Source organism: Epinephelus fuscoguttatus, linkage group LG18 (assembly GCF_011397635.1).
Source record: "Epinephelus fuscoguttatus linkage group LG18, E.fuscoguttatus.final_Chr_v1".
Taxonomy (NCBI): domain Eukaryota; kingdom Metazoa; phylum Chordata; class Actinopteri; order Perciformes; family Serranidae; genus Epinephelus; species Epinephelus fuscoguttatus.
In genome coordinates, this window is record NC_064769.1 from 7550291 (window position 1) to 7575750 (window position 25460).

At 39.7% G+C, this 25460-nt stretch overlaps 2 protein-coding genes across 3 annotated transcripts in view; one reads left to right on the forward strand and one right to left on the reverse strand.

Annotated features, from left to right (window-relative positions):
- Positions 1 to 8941, forward strand: part of pde8b (phosphodiesterase 8B) — a 67388-nt gene extending 58447 nt beyond the window's left edge. The window contains exons 18-22 of the mRNA XM_049603940.1: positions 149 to 366; positions 511 to 649; positions 1064 to 1231; positions 1407 to 1536; positions 4745 to 8941. Coding sequence (XP_049459897.1) covers positions 149 to 366; positions 511 to 649; positions 1064 to 1231; positions 1407 to 1536; positions 4745 to 4854 — 765 coding nt within the window. The 3' untranslated portion in view covers positions 4855 to 8941. The remainder of the gene's footprint in view (positions 1 to 148; positions 367 to 510; positions 650 to 1063; positions 1232 to 1406; positions 1537 to 4744) is intronic.
- Positions 8941 to 20140, reverse strand: wdr41 (WD repeat domain 41). Of its 2 annotated transcripts, XM_049603943.1 has the most exons (14): positions 19920 to 20140; positions 19708 to 19778; positions 17315 to 17430; positions 16441 to 16489; positions 16220 to 16348; positions 16038 to 16100; positions 14513 to 14624; positions 14310 to 14372; positions 14096 to 14200; positions 13791 to 13975; positions 13580 to 13701; positions 11270 to 11355; positions 10006 to 10139; positions 8941 to 9919 (listed from the first exon to the last, which is right to left on the reverse strand). In XM_049603943.1, the coding sequence occupies exons 2-14, from the start codon at positions 19753 to 19755 to the stop codon at positions 9779 to 9781; spliced, it is 1353 nt and encodes a 450-aa protein (XP_049459900.1). In that variant the 5' UTR covers positions 19756 to 19778; positions 19920 to 20140; the 3' UTR covers positions 8941 to 9778. The 2 variants fall into 2 exon arrangements, with proteins under 2 accessions (XP_049459900.1, XP_049459901.1); XM_049603944.1 differs by lacking the exons at positions 8941 to 9919; positions 10006 to 10139 and adding an exon at positions 10151 to 10768.
- Positions 20141 to 25460: the final 5320 nt, after the last annotated feature.

The window sequence follows — 25460 nt, forward strand, 5'->3', positions numbered from 1 at the left end:
ATCAAAGAGCATGACAGGCGTCTATAACTGCTCCATCGTACAGATTGATCTGTGAACAATGTCTTTATTAAATCTAAGCTCTGGCCAGTAACTGGTAAGTGTAGCACAGTCCAGTACTGACATCCCTCTGTCGCTCTGTTTTCTTCAGAGCAATCTGGACCAGCTGGATGAGGTGGCAGCTCTGATAGCGGCCACAGTACATGACGTGGACCACCCAGGCAGGACCAACTCCTTCTTGTGTAACGCCGGCAGCGAGCTGGCGATCCTCTACAATGACACGGCCGTGCTGGAGAGCCACCACGCGGCCCTCGCCTTCCAGCTCACCGTCCGAGACAGCAAGAGCAACATCTTCAAGAACACCGACAGGTCAGCTGTGGCGGTGTTGTGTGTACAACCTATGCATGTTTTGTGTTCACTGAGTAATAGAAGATTGTGTGACATTTTAATCCTTTGGTGTATTTAATATAAGACAGATCCAGATGTTAACTTTACCCCCTCCACTGCTGACAGGAATCAGTTCCGAACACTGCGACAGGCAATCATCGACATGGTGCTGGCCACAGAAATGACCAGACACTTTGAACATGTCAGCAAGTTTGTCAACAGCATCAACAAGCCAATGGCTGCCATAGAGGAGACCAGTACAAGTGTAAGTGTGCTTAGTTTGTTACATTTTAAAGGGACACCCCAAAGTAAAAAATACATATTTGCATATGTAGTAGGCAGAAGGACAGGGAGTGGGACAATATAATGTGCCTGACCTGGGTTTATTACTGCTCACAGTGTCTGCTCCCAAAAATTTTTATACCATGACAGCAGGGTCATGGAGAATTCATATTTCACATGTTCAGCTGGCCTGGGTTACCCCAGCATAGTATTTTACATACAGTTAGTGACAAATTACATCATTTTGTTCAGAAAACTTTCAAGGAAATTATAAGATATTTTACAGATGTAAAACAATGTTATCTGATGATGTGTCTCAAATGTGTGTTTAAGCAAATGTATATTATTGGACTGTATATGTACAGATGCTTATGTCTTCCTCATGTATCTCCTACAGAGCATGAACAGCGACTGTGAGGGTCAAGCCAATTTCAGGAACTCTCCAGAGAACCGTCTGCTGATAAAGAGGATGCTGATCAAGTGTGCAGATGTGGCAAACCCCTGCAGACCGCTTGAGCTCTGCATCGAGTGGGCTGGACGGATCTCTGAGGAGTACTTTGCGCAGGTGTGGGGATGACTCTAATGCAGCTCACTTTAATAGAGAACAGTTTTGTATCTGTATCAGGAGGCATTTGTTTCTATTGATCATTTTCATCGTCTCATGTTGCATAATTTAATTTATGATCTGTGTGTGTGTGTGTGTGTGTGTGTGTGTGTGTGTGTGTGTGTTTGCTCTGCAGACAGATGAGGAGAAGAGACAAGGCCTGCCGGTGGTGATGCCGGTGTTTGACAGGAACACCTGCAGTGTGCCCAAATCTCAGATCTCCTTCATAGACTACTTCATCACTGATATGTTTGACGCCTGGGATGGTAAGAACTTTTTTTTGTCTTCTCTGTGTGCATGTGGGGAGTTTTACTGTATCAAGGTATCCAAGGACTCCCAAAAGTATTCAGAGTGGGTAAATCAATTTAGAGACAATTAAAGAGGAACTCCAGTATTTTCTAACCTAGACCACATCCTCCCACATTTTTTGCATCTAGTAAGTGAATCATGGGAAATCCAACTTTTGAAACTGATCCAGTATTGAGAGAAACCACCTCAGCTGGCAGCAGTGAAACAGGCTGCACTGTAACAGCTCAGAGCAGGTGCACCATGTCAATTTATAAATTGCTTGCTTTTGCCACTGACAGGCTCAAATTGTTTTTATGTGTCTTACAACATTATGGAAAGTATCCTACAGTGAAATTAAATGTTCTCCTATTCCTTTTACTTGTCCAAGTCCTGCTAAAGGAGAAATCTTGCTCAGATATCTGACAAGAGGTGAGGAAAACAAACGTGAGTGAGAGTTGGCAAGATTTTCAATGTCATGGCTGAATTTTTCAACTGCTTTCAACAATGTAGGAATGTCTGTGAGATTTCAGAACAAGACTTCACCTACAGCGAGACTTGGGCACAAAACAGACCCGAACAAGCTGAAAGTGATGACATTTTTTCGTTTCATTTCAGGGTCCAGGTTGAAATTACTGTTGTTCCCATTTTAGGCCCTTTAAATTTAAAAAGCTTTAAACACCATTTTCGGATGTATTACATTTTGAAACTTGTTTTGAAGTATATTGGTGCAAAGAGGTTGTATGCTTAAATTTGTATAAATTTAATCCTAGGCACAAAGCGGGATTATATGACATTTTTAATGCAATTTTTCTGACATTTTTTATGGCATACTATACCACTTTTATGTTATACATTATGTTTTCGGGTTGTCCATCCATCCTTCCCCATTCTCATTCCTTTCGGGATTTTCCTCAAATTTGACACAAATGTCTACTTTGACTCAGGGATGAACTGATTGGAATTTAGAGGTTAAATGTTACTGTAACCTCCCAAAACACATTTTTGGCTCTAATTTAAGATTTCATACACTTATGGCAAAAATTCACAAGCATCTAATAGAATTAAAATGATCAAGCAATGATGTTTCATATCCAGAAGGTCAAAAATCAACTTGACTGTGGCATCATAATGTTCTGCAAAAACACTTTTCTGACCATAATTCAACATCATAACTCAGGAACAGAAGGGGAGACATTTGCTGAATTGGTGACACTAATCTTGGGTATTCACCTTGAAACTATGCTGATTGTATGGATCTTCTGTGCGGTCTGGTTGAAGATGTGTGTGAAGCAATCACATTTTAGAAATTGCAGCTGCTTAACAGAAACATCTATATATCTGAAGCATTATGTACAGCCATGGCTGAATTTCGCAGTCTATCAGAATGAGCCTTACTGGCCAAAGATGTGGATGCATACCAGGAATTTGACTCTCAAATGTTTCTCTCAATAAAGTTAAATGCTAATAGACATACAGCAGAACAAAGACAACAAAGCTTAATAAAGTCAAGTCATATCATTTTTATTTATATAGTATCTCTATAGAACAAATCAAAAAATTTGCCTCAAGGGGCCTCATAGTCTGTACAGCAAATATGACAAAGCTCTCTATCAGTTCTCTGTAAAACAAAGTAAAGACAGTACGTTTCTCACTGGAAATTATTGAATGGCAACATACATGTCAATATAATGATTATTTCCATTTTGCCAAAGAAATACACTAAATATCTTTCTCACTTCTCAGTTGTTTGCATTTTTTTCTGTCCTTGTCTTCGGCTCTCATGCTTCCTCTTTTTTCCAAATAGTTTTGTTCTCTGGTTAGCCAATTTACTCAGCTCCTTCAAGCTGAAGTTAAGAGATTTAACATGAAACAATCATGAGCTTGAAATTGATTTGACCAGATAAAAATAATACCTAAGTTTCATTATTTTTTTCCACCAGTAAAAGCTGGTAAATAGACCTTGAGGGGTTGAGGGGTTTTTTTCTCTCAGTCTTTCTGTTTTCTTTAATTGGCTTTCTATGTCAGTTGCAGCTTAAGTAGAAACAGAACTTGCCTGGTTCCAAAACCTCAGCAACATTGCCCACATTTTGATTTGTTCAGCTATTCAAATGGAATGAATGAAACAAAACGTCAGACTGTTGGAATAAACCAGAATCTCATACATTCAGATCTTCATTTCTGCCTTCTTAATTGCCTCAGTCGATTTCATTTTTCTTGTCAGATTGCGGGGTTGGAATTCGCGTGAAAGGGATGAGAAGGAGGAGGATAGTATGGTGCTTATAGCTCCCCATTCCCACTGAATTTTCCTTTTAGTTTTTCTCCCCAAGAGGGAACTTGTTTACTGTCAACGCAGCTCTGATGTCACGGAAAGATTCCAAATGCCAGTGGGACAGAGAGAAATTGCTAGAGCGCCAGGGGAGAGGAAGTTGGGAAAATACTAGAGGGGATGGGGGGTCACGATCACTCGCTTAAGGGAGGGACAAGCAGTTGAGCAGTATTTCACTTGCACATAAACACAAAAACACACATGCAGCAGCAGCTTTCAATTCATCAGGGTCACTGTCGGGTCACCATGGGGTCACTGTTAGTTTCAAAGATGCAGGCCTGGTCATCAACAAGCCGGAAATGAGGATGTAAACACATGGACAGAAAGGCAGAGACCTTTTCACCCAAAGAGTCCTTTAATGTGGGAGCAACATTGCAGAGCATACATAGCCTAACATTAGCCACTATAAATCAACTAACCACACACACACACACACACACACACACACACACACACACACATCTTTGTGCCCAGTAGCTCATGTGGAATGATAACAGGAAGTGTCTGATAGCAGGTGTGTCTTATCAGTTGACATTTCACCTAGTTGTTTGTGTTTATTCCTGGATTATATTATGTCAAAAAAAATCATAAAAAGTCACAGTATAGTATGTCACAAAAACTGTTGTAAAAGTCATAGTATTGTATGAAATTAAATCGTCATACTGTAGTATATAAAAATAAGTCATAAATTTCATTGTATGATATGTAAAAAAAAATCATACAGACTGTAATAAGTAATAAAAATTCATAGCATAGTGTATAATAAAGAAAAAAAATCCTAAAAAGTTACAGTATAACTTAATATATTAAATATATATATAATATATCACAGTGGTTTGTTTTTGCATATCTTCTCTCAGCCTTCGCCAGCTTGCCTGGTCTCATGGAACACCTGTCGGAGAATTACAAGTACTGGAAGGGTTTGGACGAGATGAAGTGTAAGAGCCTGCGTCCTCCCCCTCCCTCTTGACCAACTCTTCGTCGCCTCCTCTCATCTATCACTCTGAGCAGGGTAGGTAGGACAGCAAACGCAGCCCTGCGGTGGAACAGTTGGTCTCTTCAGCTGTGATTCGACAGAGCTCTGTGCCCTCCCAGGCGGCCCCGGACACGTTCGCGGCCAGAAGGTGGCCACTCGGGGTCCCTGAGAGCAGACATCACTGACTGATGAACACTGAGACGCTGTTTCAATCTCAAATCACAGCCTCTTTTCTTGTGTGGTTGTAGGTGGAGGTGGTGTTCTGCCAGTGGAGAACAGGTTGTCATTTGAGGGCCCCGTCCACATTTATGGCCCTTTTAAGTATTCCTAATAGCACCTCTATGAAACTGTGTGGACCTCACGGCTCACCTGACAATCTGTACCATACAGTGTAACACACCACAAACCTGCACTTTAGCTAATGGAGACATTTTCATTTGGAGCATCTTCTTGCTGTTTTGGCTTTTCACAGTTTTTTCTCTAATTTTCTTTAAACAAATGTTTTCATTCTACGTCTGTCTATGGCTGTAAAACAAACATGGTGATTAAGATGGTGACCAAAGCTGGAAGCACTGAAGTTCATGCTTGTTTCTTTTCAAATTGCCAACTTGAGAAGGTGCTCAGCTGGAATCATTCATTCTTATAAGCTGTGATATGGTCTGCAGTATGAGAGACACTTTGACTTGTGTCTGGGACCAAATACTTAGCAATCCCCATCCTTTTGGACCTGCACAGAGAGAACTTGTTGGAAAGATTTAAGAAAGGGGAGTTCCAGAGACAGTAGGCCAAGTACCAGGGTCCAGTCAGAGGGGGGAGAACCAGCCCCATAGGCAGAGCTGACATCAAAGAAGAGCTTGGGATGATTGCTGGATTTAAGGATCATGTAGGTATCATTTTCCTTTGTGCACTGTGAAAGCAGTTGGTGAAGATCTTTGTCAACAAATGGAGGAACAGAATTGCACTGTATCAGAGCTGTTAGCAATGATGCTTTCATCGAGTAATACAAAAATATCAGATGTTACAATACACACATAGCTTTGTGACACAAACTGTAGACATTTGCACCCAAATAAGAGCAAACAAAACTGACTCATGAGTTTCTGAACACTATAAGAATAAGCTTTCTATGTGAAGCAACACTGACTGTTGTACAGTAGAGGCCATGCAACGCTGTTAGAGTAGGGAGTAGCTGTGTTGGACCTCACAGCGACCTGACAGATGTATGAAGGAGCAGCAGATCCATGTTTGGATCCAGCTTGTAAAAACAGCAGCTGCCGAGCACAGCGTCTGTCTGCCTCCAGCACTAATCAGCTCCAGCTCTCACATGGTTTTGGTTAAAGCGATTCTTTCTTTTTTTTCACTGTATCTCAAAAATCCTGCAACTGCAATTCACCTTGCAGTCATCTGGCTCTGTTTTGGGGAGAAATCTAGAATGCACATGATTTTCAGATTATTTGCATTCAGAGAAATAACACAAAGGCCATCTGATCATGAAATTTGTAAGGTGTTTCTGCCCTCCGGTGGCGATATGGGGGTGTTGCAGTAACATTAAATCAGTATAATGGTATTCGTCAGATCAGTTCCAAAGAAACTAGTTATTACCCCACTGTGACTGCGAATAGAAAATGCAGTTTGCTTTGATATTTGAGAATTCAATCGGTATTATGATTTAGTAAAACATCCATGTAGCTTCTCTTAAATTTTAACCTGTTAAGGTTAAAGGTATAGTTCAGATTTTTAAGTCAGGTTGCATGGGGTTGTTATCCATAGACAGGATATTACATACAGTAGAGGTTGGTCGGTACACCCCTAGTGTGGAGAAGCAGGCTGGAGTCTGACATGGAAGCTAAACAATCGCCAGCTTCACCTCATTGCAGACAGTGAATTCCAACAGGAAAATTAAACCATCATATGCCTGTCTTCAAAACCAAACTCCACTGAGAAAAACTGATTTAATATCAATGAAGACAGGAGCTGCTGGTCTACTGCCACCTCAAACTGTTAGTTTGTTTGTGTTATTGTGTGACTTTGGCATTTAAAAGGGTTAGTTTGGATTTGCTAAAGTCACACAATAACACATTTTTCTCAATGGAGTCTGGTGGCTTTGACGACAGCACACGAGGAACTGAAGCTGTTAACCACTCTCTCGTCAGAACGGGCTGTCTGACATTAAGGTAAAATGGTAAAATACTCTAAATACATCTAAACTGGTATTGATTTTTTTAAGTGGCTATAATAAGTGTTGTTGCTGACCCCTCCACAGCAGTAGATCTCATAGCTTCTGTGTCAGACTCCAGCCTACTTCTCCAAACTCAGGGCGTGCCGACAGCTATCTACTTAACACACCGATAATGGATAAGAACCCCATACAACCCCACTTCAAAAAAACTGATCAGTCCTTTCAGCAGTATTAGAATGATATTATAAGAAAATTGGATTAGAAATCAAAATGGTGATTAAATCTGCAGATATCCATACATGATCTGAGCTGCTTCGGTAAAATTGTGTAATATCATTATTATGCATTACCAGCTCTAGTTCCAAGAGTTTTACTCCACAAACGCACATTACAGTATTAACCAAAGGCACAGAGAGCTTTTTACTGGTGCCTTATTCTTTGGTCATCTCCACAGAGCAGTTTTTTTTTTGTTTTTTTTTTATTGTTTAAGTAGTTCCTCCTTCTCTCTTAAGAAAAGCCATACATGTTTTAGATATTTGAAAAAATTGCTTTAGGTATGTTGCTGGTCATGATGGTCATGATGGGCCTGACATTTTATCCTTTCTGTTTTGTATGACTGTGAGGTTTTTTGAAGACAGAAACTGAATCAGGGGAAGTTGGATCAGATGTGAATTCCACTATTGGTTTGTCTGTTACTGTATCAGTTCATTTTGAAAAGACAGAAGTGGTCACATCCACATTCAACGTTTCATAATGATATGACATTATTTTCTTGATGACCAAGGTCTTAATCAACGCCTTAATCTTGTCATGTCTCAGTGTTTAGGTCTGCTATTGTTGCAATACACTGTCTAACTACCTAATGTACCTGCTGTTCTTGTAAATACTCATCACGTATTGTTTTTGCTTTGCATTTGACATCATTTGCTTATGTAACTTGTTTATTTGGGCTGTTATGTGTTGCAGGGGTAATTTCCAGAATCTCTAAAAATAAGATTTTAATTTTTTTACAGTGACTTGAAATGTGGCTCCACCTCTGAATGTTTCATGACTGCTCTCTGATCATGAGAAGATATTTTTTGCTAGTCTATAACAAAGATTTCAATTCACAAAGCCAATTTAAATATTTCAGATTTACATGTCAGACATGCCTTTTCTGTGAACAGCAATGACTGGAATGTGATGATATCAGTTAGATGAGATGACAGCCAGTCGCTTGACGCCTCGCTTTGGGTCTACTGAGGCAGAACCAGATTGTATAACTGCTTGTTGCGTAATGATAAGCCTTCATCACTTACAGTGATTTCTATTTCCTCTCTCTTTCATCTCTGACACTGATGGCCGTGGCTGCGTGCCAATCCTGTGTTGCTTTTGTATAATTTATAAACAGAACAATAATTAGAAAGTGATAATGTTGTATACAGTACAAATTATTTTTCAAAGAAACAAACATTGGCCATGAGAACTGTAATGTGTGTTTTGAAAGATTTTACTGCCTCATGCATAGTCGTGAAAAAAAAAACAAACAAAAAAAAAAAAAACCCTTCCACCTGAGTCACTTAAATCTACCATGTTTGTTTGAAATGTTTGACTTAGTTTGCTCTCTGGATTATGATGTCTTATTTTGATGTTCTCTGTCAAACACACAAATGTATTGTGAGAGATGATTAAAGCATTCTTTAAATATGAAGTTGTTACATGAATGGCAGCAAGAAATTTAAGGGAAGAGTTTGACATTCTTGCCACTCTTGTATTTGTCCGGTAAGTATAAGGGTACAACCAGGAGAGTGAAAGCATTGCTTCAGAGTAAAACTGGAAGCAGGGGGAAAAATAGCCTGACTCAGTCCAAAGGTAAAAACAAACAAACAAAAAAACTACAGCTCACTAATTAACACATCATATTAAACCAGGGCATTATAGCATAGAAATAATATAGTGATATTTTTAAGTTATATCGTGATACGTCATACATCTTGATATACTGAAATCTACATTTACCGTAGACTACTAAATAAACTACTGTTACAATAAAGTTAAACAGAGTACTGTTTATAATAGTTAAAGTGCTGTTACAATAAAGTTGAATAAAGTACCGTAAAATAATGTTACAATGAAATAAATCAAAGTAAAACCACTGGTGCTTTCATGCTGAAGCACCCGGTTCATCTCAGGTTGGACATGTTGATGTTTTGATGTGAACTTGACTTCAGCCAGCTTAGCTGTTAGCAGTTACAGCGGCATCGTTTAAATGAGGAATTATTCACTGCATAATATTCATAGTATTTGCAAGTTACACTGGTGCTCCATGGTCGCAAAATGCAACTAAATAATCGTGTTCTGGAGCCCTGAAGATACAAAAACAAACACCTTGCCTGCTCACACACTATCGCCCAGACAGTCGTCTGGGTGAGCAGGGGAGTGTTTGTGACGTATCCTATTTGTGCCAGTGGCTAAAACAAATTACATGACAATTTATAGTCAATGCCGGCACAAACGCACTTTAAGCCAGAAATAAAAAGTAATTCAAACTTTTTTTTTTTTTTTGAGATGAGGTATTTACTGAGTTTTTTTTTAAATTTATGTTAAATACTTTCAGTCAAAAGGCAAATAGCAACCATTACATCATCATTAAACACACACAACAATCATTACAATAAATCCAAATGATTTTAGACCAACACCACCCGACAGCTTCACATCTTTGCTTTTTTTTAAAGGCAGTAATTCAAGGGTTAAAGGTCAGAGTCCTCCATTCTCCTCCAGCTTTTGGAAAAGTGCCAGGCTGCGGAGATGGGACTGCCTCTCTCCGTTTTTCCACAGAATCAGCAGGTGGTCTGTCGAGCAGGTCACCAAACCGTTCTCCTTAAAGCTCACAAACATCTGACACAAAAAGGAATTGTTAAAGCATTACTGGGACACCATTTTGAAGTAGAACCTAAATTTGGACATCATTAAAAAAATCATACCTGGACTGCCCCCGAGTGTCCAATCAGATCACCCGTCAACTCCAGCGTCCTGATGTTTGGGATGTCCATGACCTTCTTTGTCGGAGGACCAGTCTGTTTGTTTGACCGGCCAAAAGTCCACATCCCAAAGAACCCTGGGTTAATGGACAGAGAGGAAAGACTGAGATTTAGAATAATGGATTAATAAAGACATAATACAAAATGATCTTGTGCATATGTTTCTTGTTACCTATACTCTGGCAGTTTATTCTTACTGAATGAACAAAATGTTTTTCTGTATGTTAGGTGGAGATTAAAGCCAGGGAGGATTGCTTAAACACAGCAGTAACAGATCATTAGAGGACAAATCAGATCAAATCAGAATGTCTGAGGATGAAACAACTGACATTAAAGCTGCTCTAATCAATATTTCTATACTTACAAAGAATCCAATGACAATGTGTTCTTCAAATGTCTTCTTTCTGTGTTTAGTTTCGATTGGACTCAGAGGCAAGTGTTTAAAATGTTTCATGTAAAGGTTGTGTTTGTCTAGAAAGCTTTAAACCTGCAATAACTGATATTTTTCAGGCCACTGGGGGGCAGTGGAAACAAGTTATCAACACACCATGAACATATCATCACCTTTTAAAAAGTAACAAACTTGTCAGCAAACATTTGCTTATCTTGATATAGCAGGTATGAAGCAAGATTAGCATTTATTTGGTGTTGTGTTTGTGTCCCCCTGATGAATGTTCTCTCTTAGTTCTGTTTTTGGTCTGGTTTCCTGGAGACATAAAACAAATGATGGACAAATAATTCGCCTTTGGTGATGATTAGCAAGTGTAGTGGCCTGAGTGGATGCTCCAGCCAAGATGTATTCAGAGTCACCAGAGCTCTGCACCCACTGCAAACAGCTAGACCATCAAAGACCACACGACCACACAGACACACACTCAACTTTAGACCACCCCACTTAAGTAGAAAACACAACCTCTCTGAGTGCTGGAACAGTACTCTCTCTCCTTTGATATACACAACACCACATCTGGACTGCATTACTGCACCTCCACACCACCCACACATCAAGACACTCAACTGTACACATTAAAGTTGAGTGCAGGCAATTTTCCTCAGGCTTTGAACTTTCTGATTCATACTTGTGAGTGTGATCTATCACTGGGAACAGAGTCTAGTTTTCTTAAGGTGGCACATCCACAGGAGGAAATAGGAAGATATGTCTGCAAATGTGTCACCATATGTGTGCGTCCTGTTGTGTATGTTTCACCTGCAGAGGCTGGTTCAGCAGGCAAAGGCAGGTCTTGGATCTCCCACATCCTCACACTGCCATCTTCAGAGCAGGACATCAGCTCACTGGAACAGAAACAGAGTCACACCAACAGTCTAACAGCTGTTTTAATCACAGTTGCTTTTCAGCTCCACTAGATGGTGCTGATGTTTTTTTTTCCTAGTGAGGTCAGCAGAGGTCTCAGTCAGGGGCATCTGGCAGGAAGTTCATCAAAACAAAGACAGAGGCACCGGAGAAAGAAATCAGAAATGCAGTGTCACCATTTTAATCAAACGTCTGGACTTATTTTTGATTTCTCAACATGGCAGGAAAAGAGGACCTGGATATGACACGTGATTTGCAAGCAGTGTCATATGAGAATAATATACTCTGAGAATACTACATACATAAGGGCTCGCCTCACACTCCACCATCCAGAGATAGCATTAGCCACTGACAGTGGCAAGGTAACACTAAACCCGCTCTGCCGAAAAATCAATCAACACTGGATACATTTAACTTGACAAAACTACCATCCAACTCTGAGATAGCTAAGAAAATAACAGCCTAACTACTTCACTTACAAAGATCTGCATCCATACAGCATTGTTGAAAACAAAGGTCTTTGTTACGTGCCAAAAACACTAGAACCCAGGTATGTGACTCCATGCCGACGTGTTTTCACTGACACAGTTGTACCAAAGCTCTCCAGAGAAGTGAAGCATAAAGTTGAGGAATCTTTGAGTACAGCAGGAAGGGGGGCATTAAAGAGTGACGCCTGGACTTCAAGGTTAGTGGATTCATATGTGACTATAACGGCGCATTATCTCACAGAGAACTGGCGACTGATGTCTCATGTTCTCCAAACTAAAGTAGTACACTAAAGTCACACCAGAGCAAACACTGCAGACCTCCTGCAAAATGCAGCACAAGAATGGGGGATTGTGGTTGTAACAGACAACGCTTCTAACACAGATGTTGCTATTTAGTTAACGGGATACCTGCATGTAAAGTGTTTGGCTCAGGTACTTAACCTGACCTCGAGGGCATTAAATCTGCCAACAGTTCAGTTTGTCAGGCGTATGCAGCATTTCTGACAGGTTTTATGACGGTGTTGGTCAGTCAGTCTGCTTTGCATCACATTTTGGTAATAAAAAAGGTAATAAAGCGCAATATATTTTATCGCAACACTCAACATATCGCAATAATGTTGTATCATGACCTAAGTATTGTGTTAATATCATATCACAGCACCTCTGGTAATTCTCACCTCCAGCTAAGACACAGAGCACTGTATCCTTCACTATTAGGACACTTGCATTGCATATATTCATAGACATGAAATTAACCCCTCCCTAATTTGAGCAACTGTATGTTATGATTTGCCATGTGCTAATCTTGGCTGTTGTTGCAGTATGTGTCTTGTAAGCCTAAAAAAAAGATGGTACAATATGGTGCAAGACACTGAACATGAACCAATTAATCAACTGGTCAGTGTTTGTTTTGTTAGTTATTTATTCATGATTGATATTTTTCAGAGCTGCATCTGTTGATTTTCATTTTTAAATATATCACAACTCAAATTAAATACATAAAATCCTTGTTTCCCAAATTTTGGTTAATAAACAAAAAAAAGTCATCACTTCAATTTTTGACAGGTACATCAAAAATATGCATAATCTAATTACTAAAATTATTCTACTTTTGATTTAGAATATGTAAAAAAAAAACCCAAATCAAACAGATGTAACCTGAAGATTTTTTTTTACAGTATTTAGTAAGCCTGCTGCTCTACTGTTTAACTGTGTCTCAAACCAGCTTATTCTAACAGGAGCCATTTAGGAGCAGTTAGAGTGCTGAAGCATGTTGATATGATCTGAACTTCATCATTTCTAAGCACTGATTTTAGTTTCTGGCAAGGAGAGCAGTGGCGGTCTCATGTGGATGAGAAATGGAGCACAAGCTTGTTACACTGTTCAGTCTAGACCAGTGGTTCCCAACCTGGGGGTCAGGATCTGCACAAGGTTTGCAAGATAAATCTGAAATATTGTGAGAATATTAACTGAAGGGGAAAGCAGAAAGACCAACCTAGTTTAGAGGTAAGAGACGATAACTGTTATGTTTATGTTTATCTTATTTAGAAAGGGACAGTGCACATCAATTAATGTGATCACTTAAATCATGTAAATGTGCCAGATATAGCCATACAGGCTAATTTTCATCTGCAGTCCCTGGAAGGTTGATGGTATGTGTATATAAGGAAAAGACGTTACAATAACATACAAAAGCACAGAAGCACATATATCTCACCTGTCAGACAACAGCATGGTGTGTAACACATTAGAGTCATGGGCAACCTTCCTGTAGGCCACCACTGTCTTGGTCAGAAGGCTGTACACGTACAGACCGCTGCCCACAGCTGCAAGGATGTGCTGCAACACACACGCACAGATAACGATAACAAAACAACATACCAGCAATTTTACACAATGGGTACAGCCACTAATGATGTCTTCCTCACCTTTCCATTAGTGGTCAGATGCTGAATGGACATCTCACTAGGTTTGGGAGCAGCCAATCGTATTTCCGCCTGAGTGCTGGCTTGTGACTCCTCCCACAGGATGTGCTCATAGGCCAGGATGTTCCAATCGATCGCATCCCATAAGATCAACTCGCCTGCATGGGAACCACTGGCGAAGAGCCCGTCTGAGGAAAACATAGAATTAAAATGACTTGAAACATGCAATTTCTCAATATCTCTACAATTGAAGGCAGCCACTGATTTTCAATGACGAGTTAAGAATGAGAGTTTCCCAACAGACTGACCATTGACGTTGATAAGAGCTCGAATCCTGTCCTGGTGGTCAGACAGACAGCGGATCTCAGCCACTGACAGGGAGGAATCAGTGGAGACTGTCAGCCTGTAGATCACTGCAAACAAGGATTAGAAAAATACTGTTGGTGTTCTTTTAATGCATTTAGGTTTCATCTATTTGTGCATTACATATTCCGTAATTATTGACCATCATTTGTCTCTTACCTATCTCTTTATCCATAGCAGCTGCTATGCAGTTCTTAGGCAGCTCTATCAAGGCAGTTATTCCTGCAAAATGCCAAAAACACAATAACAACATCAATCAGTTTTTGTGCAAACAGCAGTGTCAGAGGTGAGCAGCGCTGGTGCAACAATCAGCACATAGGAGCTTTATTGTGACAGTTCTTTTTCCTTTTCTTTCACCTCACCAGTGTCGCTGTGGTTCTGTCTGTGACACTGCAGCTGAAAGTCTTTGTTCCACACACACAGTTCTTCCCCACCAGAGACCCACACACACAGCCGTTCCAGCACCAGCAAACACTGCAAGAGAGGGACACACACACACAGCTGGATCAGCACAAGACATGCATGTGCTATTTTTAATTTGGACAAATACATCAATGCATGTGCACACAATCAAAATATCAGCGACAAAAAGAAACCAAATGCAATTAGCCTATAGATGCTGCAATTAACCTTAATGTATGATCAAGAGGAGGCAATTACCATTTTTATCTTCAATCACAACTGGCAGAACAACCTTTAGAGTCAAACGTTTTAATTAGTATGTTACATATCCTGCCGATACAAACTTAATTGCCCAGAGATGCATGGCTGGAATATCCAAGAAAACTGAATGTGAAGGAAAAAAAAACGTAGCATATACATATGGTCTGTATTAGTATGTGTGGTGCATCTTTGCAGATTTTATAAAACTTGGAAGTTTTATCTAAAACAATTTAAGATATTTTCCATTTTTAAAGATAAAAACATTAGCTTGCATGATGGTTAATACAGAAATCAGGTGTAACATGAAACATTTAACTGTACAAAGCAGAAGTGTACACAATAGCAATAAGAAAAAGAAAATATTTACTAATTAAAAATTGGGGTGGATGAGGTCACAGTGACCTTGACCTTTCACCTCTGACCACCAAATTCTAATCACTTCATCCTTGAGTCCAAATGGACATTTGTGCCAAATTTCAAAAAATTCTCTCAAAGTGTTGTTGAGATACTGTGTTCACAAGAATGGGACAAACGGACGTAGGGACAATCTGAAAAGATAATGCCTCCGGCCATGGCTATCTCCAGTGGGGAAGGGAAAACACCCGAGTCACACAATAATATAAACAATCTACCTGATCAGGGCAGTCAAAGACCAGCAGCTCCAGTGTTCAGCAAGGTAAAATTATTGTTTCTGTCAATGGAGTCTGGCTTTATAGCAAGGATACATAGTTTTCACTTTCTGTTCAGTTCCCCTTCAGAAAGAGCTGTCTGTTCGGGAATTACTGAGCATATCACTCAGAAAATGAGACTTGTGCTGTATCTCAAATCGCGTACTTCTGTACTTACACTTAATATTTTGAGTGCATAAGTGCGTTCACACTGAGAAGTATGGAAAAATGCAGTACACTAAGAGTACCCGGAATGCAATGTAACACAGAGTGAGTAATTGATGAACAAAGGATCATTTGGGGGTTGAAGAATTCCTTTATTAAGGCAGAGCAAGATGCATTTATTTTTTCCTAACTGCTCATGTGTTACCTCATGCTGCTGTAGCCTGTATGTCAATTTGACCACATTTAATTCAGACTTGTGTTGTGCTGGGAGCTTTAAGGGACTTATTTTTAGTTTCCGTAAAAGTGACTTTCTCAGGCATGAGACCTACAGGCAAAATTTTCATTACATTTACGCAACAAAGTACGTTTTCTAAAACGACTTACCACTTACCTTTACAGAAGACTGCAGATCTGAAATGGTCTGAACCCGGTTGCCTGTATCAGGGTCCCACAGCTGACACATCAGGTTAAGGAAAATCAAGTTGGATTTACAAACACAACAACAACGTATGAATGATTTTAGTACGTCTGTAAATGTACAGTTGTTGTCTATGTCTTTTGGTGTGAGGATACACTGAGACTTCGGTCTGAGGAGGCTGTGATGAGATAGGTGTGCGATATGAGTCCATTGTTACAAGTGAAGGTGGTTATGGCTGTTATTTGCTGAGAATGGCCCCTCAGCTCCTGCAGCCTCTCCCCGGTCTAACAGAAGAAAAGAGAAAAAAAGCAATTAGTGCCACTGTGTTGCGTGCAATTTCACAATGCAGTGAAATAATCAACTTGCAGCATATTACCTCCACATTCCACACCAAAACAAGGCCATCATCACCTGCTGAGGCACATCTGGAAATCATAAGATGAAAGATACATGATCTTTCTTGTAGGTAGACTCATACGTGACAAAAATCCTTCAGTGCACTTGGCAGGCTTCATCTTAAACATAGTCAAACACCCCAGTCTCTATCTGTGTGAGGAATCATTTCCCGTAGCTCCATCTCCGCCCGAGAAATCTTAAAAAAACATCTGTCCTGGGGCTTTCCACCTTCACTTGCCCTTTGACCCTCAACCATCCGCACTACCTGTTCCCAAAATCAACAGACAGGATGACCGGATAAAAAAAAGAGAGATAAAATGAGAAGAGAGGAACTGTCGAGGATACATTTTCGGACTTCAAAAGCAATCTGGAGAGAATTTTCTGGCCTTTGCCCCCGACTGTGGACCTGTGTGCGGAGAGGACGAGACCCAGAGGAGGGGGTTATTACTGGAGGAGACCAGGCGTGAAGCCAACCCCCCACCTCCTGACACACACACACACGTACTTAGTTCTGTTATAAATCCCAATCTGACCACTTATGCAGGCCCACTCTACCATGCTAGTGTGCAGCATGCTTCCACAAAGCAGCGCAGAGAGGAGAGCAGGTGCAAAACCTTTATATGTGTGCGTGCATGTGTGCATGGACAGCATTAAAGGGCTTTGGTTCAACTGTACTGTGCACACACAATCACATAGTGGTGATGATTGGGCTCTTGTCATGCTCTGTAAGTTTTCTGTAGGTGAGGATCTCCTGTCAATCACAGAGGGATCGAGGCCAGCCAAGGGTAGAGAGGAGAGAGGTTAGAAAGAGAGAAAAAAAATAGGAGAGGAGGGGGGAGCTGTGGTCTGCTTACCTGAAGTCATCAATCTGCACCAGAAATCGAACAATGTCAAAATGTCCTTTCAGCACCTGCAGCTCAGTGAACCAGTTTTTGGGCTGTTCCTCTCCAATGCACAACACGGGGCTTTTCTGCAGACATAAGAGGGAAAGTAGTGAGACAAACAGGCTGGGGTGCAGAAACAGACAGTGGACTCAGGCTGAGAGTGGGGAGCAGGGACAGGCAGAGGTGGAGAGTAACTAAAGTATAGTACTTATGTGCATTTCAAGGGACTTGTACTTACGTATTTCCATTTTCTGGTACTTTCTACCTCTACTCTACTACATTTCAACAGGAAATACTGTATTTCTTACTGCACTACACTTACATGACACCTATAATTGCTTTTCAGATTCAGCTCTAACCCTAAAACAAGATAATATGCTTATTAAATACAGTGCACTGTTAAAGATTAAAGTTGTGGTTCCCAGTCTTTTTGGTTTGTGGCCCTGGTCTACTTGGGGCCGCAAGAAATGTGTAAGATGCCTACGAGTCATTTTCCCTCTTATTAATCCCCTCTAATAAAACAAAGACTCTGGAGACGTCTACAAAAAGAGTAGGGATTTGTGTCACTGACCTTAGATCTTTCTTCTCCTATTAATGATTTCATGACTTTTCCAATTTGTCTGGTGACTTTTTAGAGGTTTTAAACCAATGGACTAAACAATTTAACTGTATATAAAGTTAAAAACAACAGAAAAGACCACTAACTCAGCAGACAACAATCATGAAAAAAGAACAAAATAAATATACATACAGAAGAAAAATAGACATAATAAGAAGCATTTTGTTTTGTAAAAAAGAAGATGGAGATTGTTAACCTCTCTGGTATTGGGACAAATCATGTCCTATTAAAACAAAACAAAAAAATTAAAATTATATCATTTTTTTATTTTATTTTTAAAGGATTTATCTATATATCTATATCTCTATCTATAGATAGAGATAGACATATACATATAAAAAAATATGATTTACCACAATTTTTGATCTGCTTTCATTTTTTAACCTCTAAACTTGCCCTGTGATAGAAAGTAGCCTTGTCCCCACATAAGCAATTAGCGAAGAAATAAGCTTCAAGCAATTATACAATGTGTTAAGCTTTCATAATCTAAAACTAACAGTATTGATACCATCGGTGTAAAAATGTACGGCTTCAATCATCTATGTTTTAATTTTTTTTTTTAAATGTTGGCCCTTTAAAGATGTGTCCCAGTTTTTGTAAACTCCATCAGATTTCTACTAAAACATAATTTAAGAGGTTAGCCATATCACAACAACTCACTCACTTAAAACTGCTCGAGTACTGGTAAGCTTTCTAGTTTTTTTGACAAATTCATTAAATAATATTGCTATCAGGTGTGTCAAAACCATAACAAGTAAACTCCATAGCCCCTCTAAATCAAAACTAAATAAGAATTATGGATTAAAAATTTGTATTTTGATTAGCATTACATGAACTCTCAGCAACTGTGAAAAATAAAACGGCTACTCACCATGACTGCTGTGGAATTAATAAATATATAACTTTTTGTCAACTCTGTAAGACGTCAGCTCCGTCAGATCTTACCTATGACATTCATTGTGTATGTTATTCAAGAAAAATTTGAATCAGTGGCCCAAAAATAGGATTTTTCCCAATTCTCAAGAATGTCTGGTGAATATTTATACCATACACAGGGGAGCAGAGGCTGTTAAAGTTTGACAAAGTCGGCAACAGTAGTAAAGAAGTATTCAGACATTTCACTTAAGCAAAAAAGCTGAACCAAGATTTAAATACGCAATTTCACAGGTGAAAGTCCTGCATTCCAAATCATCATAAGTATAATCATCAAAATGTGAAAGCAAAAGTACTCACTCAGCATTTTAGTCTTGTAGTGAACTGCAGAGTCAGTTGAGCAAATTTTACAAATCCTATGTGCTGTTGGGTGGTTTCATTTACTCTATAACACTGTTTTGTGTCTGATATGGCCTTAATAGCTTTTTAAAATCTCAATCTGAGATTTAACTACAGCTGTCACAGAAATGTAGTGACGTGAAACATACAATATTTCCCTCAGAAATGTTGTGGAGTTAAAGTATAAGGTAAAATCAAAATAAAGTTACTCAAGTTAAGCACAGGCACTTCAAAATTGTGTTTAAGTACAGTACTTGAGTAAATGTACTTAGTTACATTCCACCACTGGTTGCAAATCTTGTTTTGCTGTCCACGAAGGTTGTGGAGATTACAGGGATGACTGATGTAAACATTATTACCATATATACTGTGAGGATAAATCATGGAATAACATGACAAGGGGAAGACACATTAACCAAAAAGCTAAATTAGCATTAAAATGTTAGCTTTATTAGCTACAGTTACATCTTACCTCCACTGAACCCTGAGCTTCTCGACCACCAAGAATCCAGCGAAGCATCGTTTATGAGCGATAGACGACAGCTGAAGGAGACAGAATGAAGCCAGTTTATATATTTATCTTAATATGAACCAGAAACATACCTTAGCATGTATGTTAGTAAACTGGGAAGCTTAAAAAACAAGCTAGCGTTACAGCGGCATGCATCTTAACAGTTATCTTACCTCTCATTAGCGTAAACACAGAAACCCGAAACGCTTCCGCTTAGATGAAATATCGCCCTATTTATCACCCGTGTGAGACCATTTCCTGATGTAACGCTTCGTTTTGTTGACCGGATAAGTTTACCAAAAATATAAGGTTAATACAATCTCATGTAAGCTAGCTACATGTTAATAAAGGTGCATTTCTGTCACGACCTAAACAAATCATTCATGTGACTCAAACTACGGAAGCTTTGGTAGAACAGAAGTCATTCACGTCGCTAAATATTGGGACTGCTTCACTAAAACATTTTATTTATTGGTATTAATTTGTCGTGTTTTACTCAAGGGCAGCGCGCTAGACTTTCTTTAAAATATAGTGTAAATATTTTGTTTTGAAAAAATGTTTGTGTTTTTCCGCCAAAAGAAGTCAAATTACCATGTCAAAAATGATTGAAATTGCATACTCATACACAGTCTACGAATATGCAAACTGTGTTGTCAGTGTTGACTGACAACAGGGAGCCCAATTAGAGCCTGAAATCCACCTTCATCATTGTAAAATGTTACTGCGAACGTGACTCTGGTCCTCTGCTTTATTAGTATAACTAGGCAAACTCAAACTACAGTAGGGGGATACATGTCAAATATGTATATGTATATAAGAATTGGGAGGAGGGGCTTATGATTATCATTTTGGTTCAGGGAAGGGCCATACAACTTTTAATCACGTATTTTGTTTTTATTTTACTGCTGATTTCTAAAGAAAACATGCATGTTTTCTTTAAAAATTGTCAAAATTACCATTTTTCATAGCCAGACACTGTTAAGTCAGAAGTTATCATTGGATTTTCACATTTCCTTCCATCATAAAAAAAAATCATAACCAAATCTAAGTTTAAAATAGTAATATTTCATCAACATCAAGTATTTTATCACAGAGCTCTGAATGAATTATTTTATTAGCCTAACTAATTTAAGAGGAAAATAAGTTTTAATCAGATAAACGGAAATTACATTTGGTTTTGATAGGTATGAGTTATCAGTCATTGTGTGTTAAACTAAACCAATTCAGCCTTGTGCACTGTGCACTGGCTTCCAGTGTGCTTGTAAATACACAAATGTAGGGTAAGCGCAAAGTAACCCCCCCCCCCCTTCAGCAGAGGAATATGAAGTTTCAAATTCTGCATAGTAAAGTTCAAACAATCAAGTGAGGTAACAGAGAGGACAGAGGAAATGTCCTATGTTGAAATGGCTGTTGTTCTCCTTTGTACAACTAGATGGCAGTATGTAACAATCCCATGAGATCAGAGGAAGGTTCAAACCTCCATTAGCCAGGGAAAACCAGGTATTCTTGCCATGTGTTTCCCTTTTATCTAAATTATATGTTTAATCATCACTAAATCAAATCATTTGATTGATTCCCCTGCATGATTTCAATAACTGCACTGTCTATAGTTTTGCTTACTTGCCTTTAGTTCTTTCCTCCAGCCCTTGACTTCTGCATTAATGTTGACCTGCTCTCTCTCTTCATATCTTCCTCCTCCATTCTCCATCCTCCTCCTCTCAGTGTCTCTCCTGCTAACACAGATAACACACATACCAGGCACACGTAGACACACGTACACACACACATACACACACACACACATACACACACAGTCACACATCACCCAAGCTGTGTCTACTCCTGCTCCCCCGATTGAGACGACATGCAGTGTAGGGCCTGTGACCTTCATGGTGGCTCAGATCTGCGGCTGGCACTGATTTCTGATTTAGTGTCGATCCGCCGCGCTTGTCAGGGGCTGCGAGGTGCTTTCCATGCGGTAATAGAAAAGCTCAAGGGCAGCTCGAGAAAGGAGGAGGGTTAGGGAGAGGGATTGGTTTGAGGTGGAGTGAATGGGCTTTAGATTTGGGGATGGGTGGTGCTCTGTTTGTTTAACTATCTGTCAGATATCTGGATGGATGGGTCAAATATGCAGACTCTAGAGAATTGTTTTGAATCACTATATAATTCATGCAAATGATGTGAAAGATTGTGGTCCGAGTACAAAACCACAAGACTGCCGCTTTGGGCTAAATGCTAAATGTCAGTATGCTAACATGCAAATGTTTAGCAGGTATGTTTACCATGTTTACCATCTTAGTTTAGCATGGAACATATAGTATAAGAACATATAGTACAGCTGGAGCTGATAGGAATTTCATGTGTTTAGGGGCAGTGGTGTAGTGGAGGGTATACTCAGGTATACGGGGTATGCCCACTTCTTTTTCTATTCAGTTACAATATACCCACCTATCAGCTAAAAAGCTAGAGGGTATCTGGTCATAAACCAAAATGCTGAACAAATTAGAAAATTGACCTGATGATTCTGATAAAGGAAAACTCAGAGAATCACCGAAGTTGTTACTATTCATCATGAAAGGGGCATGAATATCTATAAATTTCGTGTTATTCCATCAAATAAATGTCAGGATATTTATCTCAGAGTCAAAAATGTGAACCTCAAGATGGTGAGAGAGTAAATGAGCAAGGATCAACGAAGTCAGTGGGATATATCATGCGGGCATCAGGAAGGTCTGTGCTAAATTTTATGACAATGTCTCTGATAGTTGCTAAAATATTTCAATCTGGACCAAAAACCCAATCACCCAAAAAAATGTTGCCATTGCCATTGTAGGCTTCTGCAAACCACCAAAAGCCTACGTTACATTTGTACGTTAGCCGATACATTGAAATTTTACGTTTCAGAAATGCTGTGGTTAATGTGTGGTTAGGTTTAGGCACAAAAACCACTTGGTTATGGCAAGAAGAAGATCACATTTGGGCTTAAAAACAGATTTTGTGGCATTATTCTGGCTGGAAATGTCTCAGTAAAACACAGCCGCTTTTCATGGCACTATTCCAGCAGGAACCGCAGTGATGTCTTGGTTAAAAAATAAAAAAAAATAAATAAAAAAAGCTTTTGTGGAAATATCCATAGGGGAAAAACAGCAGCAGGTTGGTAAAAACCATCCACATTTGGTGGCAAAAAGGCCACTGGAATACAAAAATACAAAAACAGGTCCACACACAGCCACACAATTTTAATGAGATCACCACACGTGATGTTTCCTGCACCAAAAACATCACATGTAATGATCTGATTAAAATTTCCAAAAGGAGCAGTTTCTGGTGTGTGGACCTGTTTTTGTATTTTTGCATTTGTTCTTCTGTCCAGCTCCCAGTATTTATAGTTTTGAATGTGCATGCTGTCTTTTGAGTCTTCAGTTAAAAAGCCACTGGAAACACAGTGATGACTCTAAAAGGGACTGGTTTTGTTGTTTGTTGTTCTCAAACAGTGGTCTGCAGTGATGTGTAGCTTGGCGGGTGTTTCACCTAGTTGTCACGCCATCCAATATCCCATCCTCAGTGACAAAGTCAGATCATCAGTTATGTTGATATGATACATATGAAACATACATATGTAACACATTTGTCGTTTGTCAAAACATAGCCTACAATGCCAACATTTTCTTGTGGTGACTGAGCTTGGCCTAAAGCAGTGGACCAATCAACCAGTAAAATGTATTTTCCATCACACACAAACCAAAACCAGAAACGTTAACCACATGGTGGCTCTGGAGGACGAAGCATGGCCAACATTAGGACATGTCATCTGGTGAGTATCAAAATAATGTGACATTCCATCCAGTAGATTTTTAAATATTTCAGAATAAGTGAAGAATATGGCCTGTTGATGGTACCAGAGGAAAAGTCAGAGAATCACCAAGGTAATAAGGATTCATCCTCTGGACACAATGAATGTTTGCCCCAAATGTTGAGGTAATGCAACCAACAGGTGTTGAAATATTTCAGGACTGCAGAAGCAGATCATCAGACCCACTGACATTGCCATTAACATGGCTAAAAAAGCCACATAGAAAATGTGATAAGGCCAAGATGGCACCAGGAAATTACATGGGAAAGTTACATTTTTAAAAACACATTTTAGGGTGAAAATAAGAGAAAAGATGAATTCATAACAGACATGGAGGTATGGTGGAGATTCAAGAGTTCACTGGGAATAAATGAGAGGAAAAAGTGTTTCCTGAATGTAGCGGCTTTGGCCTTGTGTAGACAAGGTGTCAAATATGACCAATAGCAGGTATCAGCTGAGGGGTGAAGTCATGATGCAATGGCCACCGAAACACTCCTAGCATTAAAAACCAGAGTTAGAGCAAAGCAAAAGTCTGCCCCCTCCCTTTTCCTCCGCTGCAGTGCCCAATCTTATCCCCCTATCCTCACCCTGTAAGGAAAACAAATGGTTACGATGATGGAAAAGGAATTAAGCTGTAATTTAACAATGGGCCAACAACAGTATTCAATAACAGGCTCCCTCCCTCGCTGTTCGGAGGGGTCTTGTAGAAGAGAGTCTCATTCTTGACCAACACACTTCACTGTCCCTCTTCATCAGGTTTTCACTGTGTTCTGCTTTAGCTAACGTGGCCTCTGCCTCACATGGGATCTGCTCTCAGACCTCAACACAAGAGGATGGCACCAGCATAAGTCCACAGCTAGCAATATACAGGATCTGTCCATAGTTTCTCTTTCTTTACAAAGATATGACTTTTTCATGTTAACATTGCCGATGCACTCATTATTCCCTTACTTCCCTGTCCTGTCTGACAGCCTGAAGTCCGTTCATTGCATAAAAATCCTAAAAAAAAAAAGGTCACAAATGTAACTTTTTTTTCAGTCTAGAACGAAATTCTAAAAAAGCAAGGCACTGTAATTTTAGCAAATGTAACTCAAACTTGAGTAAATAGCATTTGTTTGGGACTATTTTCAGCTGTGGAATAATACACATTTGGTATATTAGTGAGTACTTATGGTAGCAGAATGTTGGATGTAAAGGCCTTGACACACCAAGCCGACGGTCGGCTGTTGTCAATGTTGGCCTGTCAGTCAGTGTCTTTCGCCCTAGTCGCTGTGGTGTGTCCTGCACTGTTGCTCCAAATTGGCTCCCATTGGCTCTTTTTTTCAGCTGGTTCATTGGCGATGGTGGAGCCTGTTGGTATCACTCTGACCGGCAGATCGGCTCAACACATGAGAAGAGAAACAAAGTGTTGAAAGTAGTAGTGGTCAGCACTTGCCTTCCATGCGGAAGGTCCAGGGTCCAAATCCTGCCGGGGTCCACATCACCAAAGGCATGTGGTCGCAAGCTGTTCCCACCGCAGAACCAAATGGGATCAGATTCCTTAAGGAGGCTTCAGGATAAGAGAGTAACTCCAGAATCTGAGCCAAGTCCTCAATGAGGGCGCATCTCAAACCCGCTGTAGACAGGAGGTTCCAGACGTAAAAGCGAATTCTTCTTGTTCTCCTTCCAACCAACTCCAATGTAAACACATCCTTGACATTATAAGATGTTCATAGCAAGGGATGTATTTAAAGATCCTGGAGGTCTGCTTAGGTTGGATGGATTGGAGGTGGATAAGCTCAACAAGCACAGGACTTTGACCCGAGAAACAACACTGACTTCTTTTGTCACATCAGTTGTTAGTCTCATCATCCACAATCTT